At 38.8% G+C, this 15,085-nt stretch overlaps 1 protein-coding gene across 1 annotated transcript in view; it reads right to left on the bottom strand.

Annotated features, from left to right (window-relative positions):
• Positions 1 to 15,085, bottom strand: part of LOC149806168 (sodium-coupled monocarboxylate transporter 1-like) — a 121,885-nt gene that overhangs the window by 106,604 nt on the left and 196 nt on the right. Inside the window, exon 1 of the mRNA XM_089951081.1 lies at positions 14,668 to 15,085. This exon is cut by the window's right edge and continues 196 nt beyond it. Coding sequence (XP_089807207.1) covers positions 14,668 to 15,039 — 372 coding nt within the window. The 5' untranslated portion in view covers positions 15,040 to 15,085. The remainder of the gene's footprint in view (positions 1 to 14,667) is intronic.

Here is a 15,085-nt window from a genome sequence, read left to right as displayed (position 1 = left end):
TGATTTAGACAGATAAATATTATATAATGGAAATGAAATCGACGATTCCTGCAATGAAAATCACGCACGAGTATAAATCTCATCCAATCATTGAGGGGTACGAAGCATCATCGGATGGTACCGTCAGACATATCAGAACGAGGAAAAATGTTGGTAGGGTTAATAAATTTGGATATCTCAAATTTACTGTCGGTGAGAATAAAAAAAGAAAAAAAACGAATTATTTTAACCATCGGTTCGTATATGAGTGCTATCACGGACCAATAGAGATTGGACTTGTTACACTGGTCAACAGTGAAATCATTACTGACTTGAAAAGGCCCTAATCTGTAGTATTTTGGTGTGCCGAACACGAATATAACCGTGAAAAATTTGTATTGGCTCTCGTTTTGAAGATATTCATATACCTCATTTTCTATGTTTCACTGTGTAAATTTCTCCAGTAGGTCTGCAGCAACATCCGGAATAATGATGTAACATTGCATAATACCATCATGCTCACATCATCCACAGTTGATTGCATCATTTTCTGATGCAATGCAATACTAATGCCATGCGGCTGCTGAAGTAAGTTGACGTCAGCAGTGTACTAGACATGTGTAGGCCTATTATACTAATGCCAGGCGGCTGCTGAAGCTGACGTAAGCAGTGTACTATATAAAGCCCAATCAGATAGGTTCAGAATTAAAATATTTTAGACGTTGTGCGAGACAGTTCAAGCTACTGTTACATAAAACTTATTATTTTATCCATTTACGTACAATAAAGAACAGTAATGCCTCGAAAGTGTGTTAATACCGCGGACAATTTTTGCTATATTTGTGGGGAAGTGACATTTGCCAACCAGAAGAAAAGTATCAATTCTCAAGTGAAGAAGGCATATCATCTTTACTTCGGATGCACGGTTGGTGACCAAGACAAGCCTTGGGCTCCGCATATATGCTGTGCTACATGTACAACACAGCTTTCACAGTGGTTGAATTGCAAAAGGTCATCAATGCCGTTTGCAGTCCCAATGGTGTGGAGAGAGCCAAGCAACCACCTAAATGACTGTTACTTCTGCTTGGTTCCTCCTCTTTCCGGCGGAATAACGAAGCGAAAGAAGTCGAGAATAGTCTACCCAAACATTCCGTCTGCATTGAGACCAGTTCCACATGGTGAGGGACTTCCTATTCCAGAACCTCCAGCAGAATATTCTCTTGATTCATCTGACGAAGACAAAGGTGAGTCGACCTGTTCTTCTCCTGGTCCATCAGCATGCAGTGATCCAGATTTTCACTGTGGTGCATCATCAACCCCACACAGAATAACACAGGAAGAACTAAATGACCTGATTCGTGATTTGGACTTATCAAAGAACAAGGCAGAATTGCTAGGATCAAGACTCCAACAATGGAATCTTCTAGAAGAAGATGTCACAATTACTGCATATCGAAAGCGCCACCAGCAATTGGAGCCTTTCTTCAGAAAGGAAAGTAATCTGATATTCTGTTCCGATATTGAGGGCCTCATGAATGCTTTAAAAATCACTCATGACCCACAAGAATGGAGACTATTTGTGGACTCTTTGAAACTGAGTCTCAAGGCTGTGCTTTTGCACAATGGAAACATTCTTCCATCTATTCCAGTAGCGTATGCTGTCCACATGAAAGAGACATACGATAACTTAAGGCAGCTACTGAATTCCATTGAGTATAACAAGTACAGCTGGCACCTCTGTGGTGATTTGAAAGTAGTTGCCCTTTTAATGGGACTGCAGCAAGGATATACAAAATACATGTGTTTCTTATGCGAGTGGGATAGCCGAGCAAGGGAAATGCACTACATGAGGAAGGAATGGACTCACAGGCAGAATGTAGCCATTGGAGAGAAGAATATCCAACACCCAGCTCTGGTTGAGGCTCAGAAAATCTTGCTACCACCCCTTCACATCAAACTAGGTTTGATGAAGAACTTCGTGAAAGCCATTGACCGGACTTTGCCAGCATTCCGATACCTGCATGAAAAATTCCCTCGACTCAGCGAAGCAAAGATTAAAGAGGGAGTTTTTGTGGGTCCTCAGATTCGAGAGCTTTTCAAAGATGACCGGTTCAACAACTTGCTGGAAGGTGACGCGAAACAAGCATGGAATGCTTTTCGCCTAGTTTCTACAAACTTCCTCGGAAATGTTAGGGCAGAAAACTATAAGGAACTAGTAGAAGACATGTTGATGAAGTATAAGAAACTTGGCTGCAATATGTCTCTAAAGATTCACTTCCTTCATTCCCATTTGGATTTCTTTCCTAGCAACTGTGGTATTGTTAGTGATGAACACGGCGAACGTTTTCATCAAGATATCGCAACAATGGAACAAAGATACCAGGGAAAATGGTCCACTACAATGCTGGCTGACTACTGCTGGACACTCCTCAGAGATGCTCCCGAACAGCTGTACAAGAGACAGGCGAAGAAATCTAAGATGTAGTCAATGACTTGATTTTTTATAGGTAGGCTATTACAGTTGACCTTTTACTATTGGAATGCATTTCGTTATGTAAACATTAATTTCTTGCAGATTACAAAAAAACTAGAGCCAATTTTGCAATTTGACTGTCATATTCGTGTTCAGCACATAAAAAATTGATAAGAATTGACTAATTTTATTTCAGTAACATGACTTTTGTAAAAATTTGTTGTCCAGTGTTATCGATCACATCGACGGAAACAAACTCAACAACAAGATAACCAATCTTCGCGCGGTAACTCCGAGTGAAAATTGCATATCCGGCAATACCGGTAAATATCCGAAGTATGCCAAGGCCGTCAAATCGATAAATCAAGAAACAAATGAAGAAATTATATTCACGTCGATGAGCGCCGCTGCAAAATATTATGATATTAATCCAGCATCGGTGCGGCGAGCGGCAGAGGGAATTCAACATGCGACGTTCTCCTACAATCTCGGCGAATGGATCGAATTTTCTTATATTCCGATAATATCAGACTCAGAAAGCGACGAAGAATAATTGAATATTACAAAATTAATATAACATGAATGAACAAACCATAAGCAATATTATCGAAGCCATCGATGACCTGAGAAAGAAAAAAATAAATCTTCCCTCGGAGTTGGACGCGAATAAAATCCGATCCGAATTCGAGACGATTGTTCAAGGAAAACTCGAATATAAATACACGCTGCCATCCGAATATAAATTAATAAAAAAGATCCAGATTGCGATGTATCAATCACTAGCTACATTCAGCGATGATCACGTCGAGGATTTTGTTAAATTATCTACGCTGGTAGAAAAAGCTAGATTGATTTTATCAGAAGCATATGAAACGAAAAAAATTACAAGCTCGCGCGTCAGACAACTGAAAAAACTTGTCGATGAGAGCAAGGCCAAGGAAATTTCTGATCCTTGAATTTTCCTGAAGATTTCCGCAAACAAAAAAAAAACAAAAATTAAAAAAAATCTTCCAATTTTGAAAATTTCCCGGGTTTTTATTTATTTTTTTGGCCTGTTTTTCCCCGTGGACAGATTCGAAGATTCTCACGATTTTACCAGGAGATTGATACTCAGCGTTTCTCCGCGGATATCAAGCAAATTTCCTTTCTGATCCGTTAGTTTGAAATTTATCCTTGACAACAATCGATTATGACATCTTAGGTAAAACGGATTCACTGGCTCCTTTATTATCAAAAAACCCGGAGATGCGCTAGGTGAAAACGAATACAAGATAAATCCCTGCTGTGCTTGATTTGACTCTGACGAATCAACATTGTAACTCCCCTCGACAACATCCGCGTGAAGATAAATCGCGATAACTTCTGTTATATTGACGATACCTGGCGAGATATGTCGCCCTTGCCCGGCGGGATCATTATTATGCCTGAGAATTAATTCCGATTGTATTTTTTTAGTCCACGCGGCATGTAACTTCGGAAATAAATCATCGATGGTATCAGTAACAGATTTTCTCATTTTATCAACATCATAATCGGGAAATTTGAAATTTGGTAGCGTTTCCTCGGTTAAACTAAATACTCTCATGAATTTTTGTTTTTCTCCTGAATTTCTGATCAACTCGTATTTGCTAATAGGAAGAACATAATCGGCAATTGATATATCGTCGACTATCGCCCGAATAAACATTCCATGATAATATTCAACATCATTCGCGAGTTGATTTAAAATTTTCACGCGTTTGATAATTTCGCTACATGAGCCTGATTTATTTAAAATGCATTCATGAAAGGATTCCCGCAATAAATTTAATTGTAATTTATGTTCTTGATTAAATTCGTCGAGGGTTCTTCTTACCAAGATACCGTCTATGGGGGCTATTATCATGTTAATGTTGGTAGCGTCGAAGATTTCCACGCCGGGGGGGATTTTGGGAAGAACCAACCACGAGAGAATTCTTTCGTTCCTAAAAGTAAAAGCGAACATTACCCAGTTAAATTTGTGGTTGTTTATGAGGTTGATGGCGCTATTGATCAGAGGTTTGTGTTTGTTATCTTCCCTCAATATTCCGTCGGTGGTAAAATCTTCCTTTTTTGGCTCCGGTAGTTCTGGAGGAGCTTCCTCGTGCCAACCTGGAATAAAAACATCTGGTTTTTCTGGTTTTGCTAGAGGTGCGATTTCAGGCCAACCTAATATGGTCCTAATCGATGATTGGTAAATATCTACCATGTATGGTGATTTCACCTCTATCATCGATGACAGCGTGGGATCGTGCGCAGATATCTTTATTCCCGGAGTAGCATCGCCGGTTATATTTGATATTCTGGTGGTAAATTCCTTATCCAGCTGATCAATTTCGTAACTGCCTGTTGGTATGCCAACGACGATCCAATCAGGTGTTCCATCGGGTTTGTTTTTGTTGGCAAAAACAAGTGAATTGTTTGATAATAATCTGCCAAATGATTTCGATCTAACATTGGGCCAGCTATTGTAGACACGCAATTGTGTTAACGCAATTTCTTTGACGCTGATTGGTGTTGGAAAATTGATGCTAAATTCTGGCTTAGGTGAGCTTAACGATATTAACATTGTTGTCGGCGGTGTCGTGTTTGTCACGATCTGGGCTAGTTCGGACATTATTAATATTCATTTGTTCAATCTCCGAGTAAATACCGATCATTGCCGAAAATTCTAGATCGGAGATAACGCCGTCGTTGAGACTCTCCGAAAGCAGCGATGATAATTTCGAATACGCGTCGTTGATCTTGGTTAGTTTGTTTTTGTACAACGATAATTTCTCACTCGTGCACGAGGATATCTTTTTCGCTACGATATTGAGAACACCTGCGATTGTCGTTGTTGACGAGATTATTATCGTTGCTACGATCGGCGCGATTGTTGTTACCGCGGATAAAATTATTCCAGCGCCAGCGACTACCGCGGATACTGCGTACACGGCGACGTCAATGATAACTAATCTACGCTGGTATTTTTTTATTTTTGTTTGATATTCGTCTAGTAGTTTTTTTAGTGAATCCTGCCATGATCGCGCCTGATTATAACGGTAGTCAGATGCGGTCATTTATTAGTTATTTATCTAGCCAATTGATTGGGGATTCTCTATCTCGGCAGCTGCAACCGGCTCGGGACTCTCTTTCTCCTCAGCAATTGTAAATGGTGTAGATCGAAAAACTAAATATTCGTAAATTACAAAATAATACTCTGGTCCCATGGTGGTTCTGTCTTGTGGTTCTATTGTGAAATTTGCGATGTTACCTTCAACTAACGAAATAATGAAATATCCCGGGGAAATTTCATTAATTTCATAAGTCGAATTTACATTGAATTTTATCTTGGATACAACATAAACTCGATATACACCCTGAATTGGCGCTTTAAATCTAAAAGAATTATTCTCGGGTGTCCAAATGCGATATGAAGTTCTAATAACAAATGTCACAAGGCAGGGGTAACCCTCTGTTGCCACCTGATCTGGTATCGAAATATGTGTCAACGCAGGAATATCCAACGGTGATATTTTTGTGTTAATATCGTCAATTTTTGTAGTTGCGTCAAGAAGTTTCGTGTTGATATTTTGAATTTCTCCGTCGTACACTGATGTATCAACCTTTTGACGCGCTAATTCACGTACCGCGTTAATTTCATCGTTAATTTTAGTAATATCCTCGTCGATTTTTCTTGTTTTCTCATCTGTCAATTCACGTATCGCGTTAAACCCCTTGGTAAATTCGGGAACAACAAGATCGTTGAGTTTATTAATTTCCTTGTTGATATCGTCGATTGTTGCTCTCTGACCTGACGAGATATTTATTTTGGTAATTTCCTCGTTAATGGATTTTACTCTCTCGATGAGATCGCTGTGTGATGTTCTATCGGCTTTTTGAAATATTAGTGCACGTGCCGATTCAATATCTTTGTTGATTTGGGCGATATCTTCGTTTATTTTCTTTGTTTTCTCGGTAAGATCATTATGTGATGTTCTATCGGCTTTTTGAAATATTAATGCGCGTGCCGATTCAATATCTTTGTTGATTTGGGTGATATCTTCGTTTATTTTTCTTGTTTTCTCGGTAAGATCGTTATGTGATGTTCTATCGATTTTCTGACCCATCGCGGTATTTATTTTGGTAATTTCCTCGTTGATGGATTTTACTTTCTCGCTGAGATCGTTATGTGATGTTCTATCGGTTTTTTGAAATATTAATGCACGTGCCGATTCAATCTCTCTGTTGATTTGGGCGATATCTTCGTTTATTTTCTTTGTTTTCTCGGTAAGATCGCTGTGTGTAGTTGAGGAGGTTTCGATGAATTTTTTTATATCCTCGTCGAGTTTTTTACTGAGATTTTTTGATGTATCGTCTAGTTTTTTAAGATCGTTAGTTAGCTTGGTAAATCTTTTTGTCACTCTGTCCTGAAGATCGTCGTGTAATGCTTTATCAGCCTTCAGAAGCAACGTTGCTGATAACTCTTTGTCAGATTTTTCCACATCCGCGATATTGGCCTTCAGGGGTAACTTCGCTATAATATCGGCGATATCAGCAATAGATTTTAATACCATCTCCGATTGACGAGTAAATTGACTAATATGATCGCGGTATTCGTCTCGCTTGATTATATCAGTTATTTTGACATTGCTGGTTTGTAATCTTCCTTCGGTATTTTGAAAAACAGCAACTTCGCCAGGGTCCACCTCTGACAGCGATAGAAGATTGTTAATATCGCTCTTGGTTGCGAACTTTGATAGATCGACGTCAGTCACTTCTGTTTTTTCCTTCCTGTAGATAAATCTACCGTAAATATCAACCATGATATTTATCTACAGCGTATTCAAATACAATTTTGTGATACGGACCGGATGATTTTGAAATTGCGTCAAGAACATTAATTGACTCCGGACCGCATATTGGTGGATCCGCTAATGTTTGTGTTGGAAGAGTCGAATACCAAATCGGAAGATTTAGTTTTGACACATAGCTGATAAATTCATTTGGCGGTGCTAATCCATAAGAGTCAAAGTAAATAACTTCGCGAGGATTAATTGCGTAGGCAACCCAGTGTGTTCCAGGGCCGGTATTTTTATCGAGATTTATTATTCCCGTCTCGGTAGGGTTTGGTTTGTTTGGTAGTTGATCTCGCATAAATACGCCTCTGAAAAATTTTTTTTTTTTTTCTTTGCTTCGTTGATTAGATCTAAATTTGAATAGGCCGTGCTAATCTTAGGCCGGATCCGTATGGGGGGTGTCTTAGATAAAGGCCTGATCCTTTTTGTTGTTTTTGCAACATTTTCGCGATTAGGGGAGAGAAGGCGGGAAATAATCCTCCCTTTTTTTTACGGTAGCCACTTCCCGTAACTTTTTCTAATATTTTTTTAACCCCAAATCCACCCAAGGCCGATGCTGCGCCTGTTAGTAATGGAGCTAGTAAGGGAAGAAAGGGGAGAATTCCGCCTATTTTGACCATATCTCTGATTGCGCCTATTGAGAGATTCACATGAACACCGGAATTCGCTGATTTGGCTCTGGTAAATCGTTCACGTTAACTTCTTGTTAGCGATAGTTTATTAGGCCCACCGTGAATCTGATCGTTTTTCAGGGTTAAATTCAAACCGCTTCGCCTTGCTGTTGCTGTTTGGAGTTTTTTTTATCTGACCCGGGGTCAGAGTTACGCTGACGTGTTCGTATGGCATATTAATAATCGCTTAGTCTAAATTTGGAATTTATCACATATTCTCGACAGGAGCATCGATGACTCGCATTCTGCCGCTAATGCCTTCCAAGATCATTGTTCTATCGCTGAGAATAACCGCGATGGCTCTTGCTGCTCCGGCTGTGTTAATTCTGGCTTTGAAATGAATATCGACAACGGATTGTTTTACCAAATCAAGATGCTCCAAGGAAAAGTAATAGATAGGATAGCGAGTATTAAAATCCAACTGTGATATTTGCAATCCGGTATCGATATTTTGATCGCGGCCCATGAAACTTAGTAATCGATGATATGCGCGGGCCGTCGAAAAATTTTCAAAATCGATGGCTATTTCCTCGGATGGCTCTTGCTGGCCGTTTATTCTCAGTGAAACATTTGTTGCTGCAAATTTGTCGAATATCATATGACTGTGAAGTTGATCGTATCTGTTTGCGGCTTGAAGAGCAACAAAGATGTGTCTAGGTGCCGAAACACCTTGTTGTGACGCAATTCGCCAGGTAAATATTCCGTTGATATTAACATCGCAGGAGTCGGTCATCGTTGTCAACCAGGACATGACGGATTTTCCGCCTTGATTCATGAATGATAATAATTTTTCTTCCTCGAGCATCGATGGAACTATCGCTGGCATCCACAAGGTAAATTTGTTTAGGATTACCTTACCTGCATCACCTGCTTCTCGCCAGATGGCTTTGTCACTGCCAGCAGCGTCTCGAACGAAAGTTATCGTGTGTTTTGCCCCGTAGATAACTTTTCTGAAATGCCTGCAAAATCCAAAAATGTGAGATAGCGGAATTGCACAGGAAAATCTTCGTTCATTTCCCTTTAACATAGCTCTTCGCGTGGCAAATCCAAGATTGTAATTGTCATTGGTATTAATTATCATGCTTTCGACGTCAGCATTTTCGGCGGCGTTAGTATTTTTTTTCGGTTGTCTGATGGTATACTGGACATGATCAGCGAGATCAGAATTATCCTTGGCGAACATCATGCTAGGGCCAGCTGACCTGGTAAAATCATCCGAGTATCTCGCTAGGCCTATTATCGTCGTTGCTAAATCAACGTTGTCCGTGATTGATTCGATTTCTCTTCCATCGATCATGTAAGTGGCACTCTTGAATAAAGCCATAATGCCGTTGTTAACGAATCCTACTTTAAAATTATCGCCAAAGTTGGTATTATCGTTTTTAATAATACTCCCAACAACCTCGATATATGCCTCAGATGGGAGAAAATATCTTGTTGTATCGTGGACTTGAATTTCCAAGCGATTATTTGTATTTGGGTCAACTGCATCGTACGAGAAATACTGGAAATCCCGCACGGATGTATCCCTACCTACAGGCTCGTCCATGTCAAACACTTCATTTGACACTTGTGCGAACATTTATTATTAAGAATATCATCTAAAACGAAGACCGCTGCCTGAAACGAAGCTTGTATTTGCAATTTCATTTGCTAGATTTGTTTTAGCAATTTCATTTGCTAGATTTGTCCTAGTAATTTTCTTTGCAAGATTTGTGTTAGTAATTTGCTTTGCAACTTCCTGTGCGAGGTTTGTGTCAGCAACTTCCTGCGCTAGGTCGTTTATTTTTTTATTTGCTGCGTCGTTTATGACTTTGCTGATTTCGGGTGGCATTTCGCTGGTGATAGGCAATTTGACTGGTTCTCTTTTACGTATTAAATTTGATATTTTTTCTCTGACAAAATCGTAGCCTTTGCTGGCTATTTTTTTGATACCAGAAACGACAGCAGTCTCGCCGATCTTTCCTATTGCTTTTAAACCAATCTGTTTAATCATGGGTCCGATTTTAGGTATTACTCGCGTAACGAGACTTCCAACAATATCGCCGAGTCCGTTGCCGTGGATATATCTGTATACAGGCAATCGAGAGTTTACTACGCGGACCTGTCTGGGTCTGCGTTGATGCTTGTGAACAATCATGTTATTTCAATTGTGTTGTTTTAATCGATGAGCTCATCGATAAGTTCCTTGTAAATGTAAGAGTCGATGACACCACCGCGGAATAATCGCTGACAAATATCCGAGGCTTCGTTGATTACTTCGCGAGAGTTATTTCCAGCTCGTTTTCCTCCGATTAATATCTCGAGGCGAGATACATCGTTGACAACACTGTCAGGGCAAACAGTATATCCGCTTCCTGTCTTTGGTTTTGGTTTTGATGGTTCGCTAAACCACTCCGATAACACGTCCTTATCTTCCTTTTCTTTTTCTTTTTGTTTTACTTTTTCCATAAATTTAAAATATTCGTCATCACGTTTGTAAGGTGGTTTTTTACTAGCAAAATATATCCAGTCGATATATTTGCTTTTTTCAAGAGGTTTTCCACGAACATCGGGGTTAAAATATTTATCCCTATCATCATAATCCGCGGCAATATCTACTAAATTTTCCCCCCTTGCGATTTGTTCATACGCATCACGGGTAAAAACATTTCCGATAGCTTTATGAAAATTTTCATAGTCGGACTTCGCAGTTTCTTTCTCTTGTTGAGTTATTTCTTGTGATTTATCCGAAGTTTTTTTTTCCTCCTTCCTTGCATCTGCGATATCCAGAAATGTACTATACAGGGCACTGGTTTTTCTCACCTCAGATAAATTAAATCTAACTCGAAATAAATTATTATACCAAACATCCCGCGATTTAATTTTTTTAAATCCGTCTTCAGTTAAAAACGCCTTTCTATTGTCAAAGGAATCTTCAGCAAAAATAGCAAATAATCTAATATCATCTCCAAATACCTCAAATTGTTTTTCCATTGTTTCCCAACCACTCTTGGTAAATTTTTCTATTATTATATCTCGAGGTTCTTTTTTTTTAACACCCTCCTTCCTTTCTTCTTCTTCTTCCTCTTGAGCTTGTTCTTCTTCTTGCGCTTGTTCTTGTTCTTGTTGTGCTCGTGCTTGTGCTTGTGCTTGTTCTTGTTGTGCTTGTGCTTGTGCTAGTGCTTGTGCTTGTGCTCGTGCTTGTGCTTGTGCTTGTGCTTGTGCTCGTGCTCGTGTTTGTGTTTGTACTATTCGCACCGGCAATAATCGAGTGTGTTGCTCGATATCTCTCGTCATAGGAATAAGACCGCGCTTCCTAAGTTCCTTATCTTCCTTTTTATCGCCGTATGCGACTTGCTCGATTGCTCCAGTGACTGGACTCAACAACTTTGACGATATCTCAGTAATTCCATATTGAGAATCTTCGTAATCACGAACTTTTTTCTTAAATAATTGTTTTGCCGGGATAAGCTTCTTTACTGCCGCTAATTCTTCTCGCGCTAATCTGGCAGAATGAGGCTCTCCAACTCTACTAGCTTTCCGACTCATATTATTTTCAACTATATTGTTTTAATGCGAGGTAAAATTAGGATCAGCAGCCAAACTTTGCAAACTTTATCGATGGAATAAATTTCTCCTACCCCCCCCCTAAAATTGCTGTCCAAAATCAATGATTTTTGCACACAAAAATTGCAATCGGGAACGAATTTACGCAAATTAATTCTCGCAGGAAGGCTTATTTTTGAAATCTGAGGCTTCTACGGAGAAAGTTTGCGTAGAAAGCTTTATTTTGGTCTGGGGGTCTGGTCTGTAGAACTTCCCTGCTGCTAACCTCAATATTCAACTACTCAGAGATATAGAGGACAGCTATGTTTTGAGTAGAAATAAGACTCATTTCACGAGTATAATGACAAAATTTCATATTGTCACGAGTCGTGAAGTTAGGAGTGACAATCTGAAATGTTAACACTACACGAGCGAAAATTTCCATGCATTTACTCAGAAATATAGATTTCCTTGTTAGTATGTATAATGAAGGCAGGAAACGTCGTTTGCACGATTCTTTTCCCATTCTGCCATTTCGACACTGAAGACGACTAAGCAGTAACATTATAGGAAAGAGAAAAACTTCTGAAAATTGAATAACTTAGGTCGGTAATTTCTTTGCATTTTTTAAATTACTTCTGAGACCGCTCCAGTGGCTTAAATGGTTAAAGCGTCCGCCTCGGATACAGGAGGTTGCGGTTTCGAACCCCGGCCTAGTCATACCTAAGACATAAAAAAATGGTACTAGCAGTTGCCTGGCTGGGCGCTCAAAATTATGAAGTTAGTGTTAGGACTGGTCTACTAGGATTGGTGTCAGGATAAAGTGACTGGGAGTGACAAGATGCTACATGACTGCAGCATGATGCCCCAGTGCTAGACGTCACTATACAATGCAGACATCGTGGCGGTATAACTGAATTGTTTTTAAAGCTAGGTTAAAATCCAAATCACACACACACACGTATAATACTTGAAATACTGTATTTTGTTTAAATATTTTTGGAATGAGTGTAGCATGATGGTTGAATCGAATTCAGTCTGAATTCAAACTGTAGCAAAGTTAAAGTGAATTTAGTGGTCTTCAGAAGCATTCAGGCTAATTTCGTATCAAACGCTTCACCGAAATTAGAAAGTCACTAATTTTGTTTTACAATTAACATCCATACATGATTTCTGTAATGCTATAGAAACATAGTCACGAGTGTGGTGAGTGATGAACTCGCTAGTTAACCAAATTTAGCGTTATGTTCAATCGAGTGATTCGTGTTTAAGCCTGTATCGTTTTAATAGAGTTTACGAGGTATGTTGACAATAGTTGTCGTATAGAAACAAGCCATTAATCGTACAGAAACAAGCCATTAATCGTACTGAAACAAACCCTTAATCGTATACAAAGAAGCCATTAATCGTACTGAAACAAACCCTTAATCGTACTGAAACAAACCCTTAATCGTATACAAAGAAGCCATTAATCGTACTGAAACAAGCCATTATTCGTACTGAAACAAACCCTTAATCGTATACAAAGAAGCCATTAATCGTATACAAACATGCCATTAATAGTACTGAAACAAACCCTTAATCGTATACAAAGAAGCCATTAATCGTACTGAAACAAGCCATTAATCGCACCGAAACTAACCCTTAATCGTACACAAAGAAGCCATTAATCGTATACAAACATGCCATTAATCGTATATCAAGCTATTACGTGTATACAAAACAAGCCAATATACGTTTAGTAGATGACATTTTTTGAGTTTCAGCTGATGCAAGTACAGAATTATTGTGAATAAGCACCTTTCTGGGACTCAAAAATGTACACATGTGTGTGTGTTATGTACTGCAGGTAGATACATCAAAGAGCAAATATATTTCCTTAAAATTGGTCATAAAATAGTTCCAGGGGTTATCTAGCCATTGCAGAGATATACATTTTGTTTCATACTGACAAATTTCGATAACTGATTATGAAATACAAAGAAAATTTAAAGGATCATCTAGCCTAGCACGAAGCAATAGCAGTTATTATTCCTTTTGAAGTTTTATCTGGATATTTCAGATATTTTGAGTATTACTCAAAAAAAAGTGTTCCTGTTATAATTACACAAGACGTGAGTTTTCTTTCAAAGTTAACGGAAACGTATTTCGTGTGAAATTTCTATCATTAGTCAGTCTTTTACATATGACGCCACCACGAGGTACTATATTTTACGGAACCGCTGAAACTCAGTTGGTAGAGATCGGGATTCGTAATAAAATGGGTCGCGGGTTCGATACACGCCCAGAGTAGCATTTGTGAGGCTTACCTGCCATTTTCTCTGGATGATATAACTAATGATGTGTTGTTACAAGTGCCGTTAATACAAACAATAACATGATGTGCCTGCAAGTTATGGTCTGCATTTGTCGGTATACTAATAGCCAAATCCTTGATCTACATGTGGATTATACAACACTAAGTCAGAATCTAATCTAGTATATACCGGTCAACTCCAGTCTAGTCTATTAAAGGACCGTACCAGCATAGGCCGTGCACTTCACTGTGACTCATTTGTTATCAATTGCGAATCAGGTCATTAGGGTCAAATGATATTGTCCTAGCCATCAAGTTATGGCTATAAACTCGCAAACCATGTAATCTATTCACGCCAATAGCCAGTGTTGTATATGAACGTATATTGCTTGTATTATATGCATACAAATTTTAATTTTAAAGTTATTTTGGGGATGAAACCGCAAAAAAACTTTTTTTTCCATATGTTTAATTATTAGCTCAATATCGAGCAATTAGTGACGTATGTCTAAGAGGGCAAAGGTTTCTCTAAAATAAATGAATATTTAGTAGTGGTTTTGTTTTGGTTCAATGCTAGTTGCAAAGAAATAGATTTTAAAAAAGAATAAAACAATCAAGCATGCGATGAAGAAATATGAGAGAAATTCCTCGAAAAAGTGCTATTTCTAATTTGAATGGAGAAGTTCAAATAAAAATGAGTATAAACGGAACGATCTAATTTAGTCAAATGTACGTTTAGCATAACGTAGAGACGTAGATTGATTCAACTATTATTTGTTTGGTTGTCAGTTTGATTGATTGGTTGATGAACAGATTGTCAAACCGAGAGAGAGAGAGAGAGAGAGAGAGAGAGAGACCCACCTCATATACACTGGTAACTCGAAGTCTGTAGAAGACTGGAATGAAAATATGGGCTGCACCAGCAATGACAAAAATGTATCCCACGCCGATCCACCAGTAAACAAAGGTGTAGTTATACATTTCGGCCGGAGTGCCCAATATCGTAATGGCTGACATAAAGCTGGCCAATAAAGAGAGTGACACGGGGATAGGGTTCATGTTGCCCCCGGCTAGAAGAAAATCTTTCGTGTTGTTTTTGTTTCTATCTTTGATTGCATAGAAAATCCCTATGACTGCCGAAACCAACAACGTGAATCCAAATAAAACATAGTCCAGAACTGTAAAAGTTTTTATTTTCCCCGTTTGGAAGCTGAAATCATCTCCTTCTGCCATGTTTATTGTTCTGAACACTTTTCTACAATTCCAAGCAGAAATCTTT

The sequence above is a fragment of the Sinohyriopsis cumingii genome, chromosome 2, assembly GCF_028554795.1.
Source record: "Sinohyriopsis cumingii isolate HCF-2022 chromosome 2, ASM2855479v2, whole genome shotgun sequence".
In the NCBI taxonomy this organism is placed as follows: Eukaryota; Metazoa; Mollusca; class Bivalvia; order Unionida; family Unionidae; genus Sinohyriopsis; species Sinohyriopsis cumingii.
The sequence above is the reverse complement of the archived record's forward strand: the minus strand, read 5'-3'. Positions and strand labels throughout refer to the sequence as shown.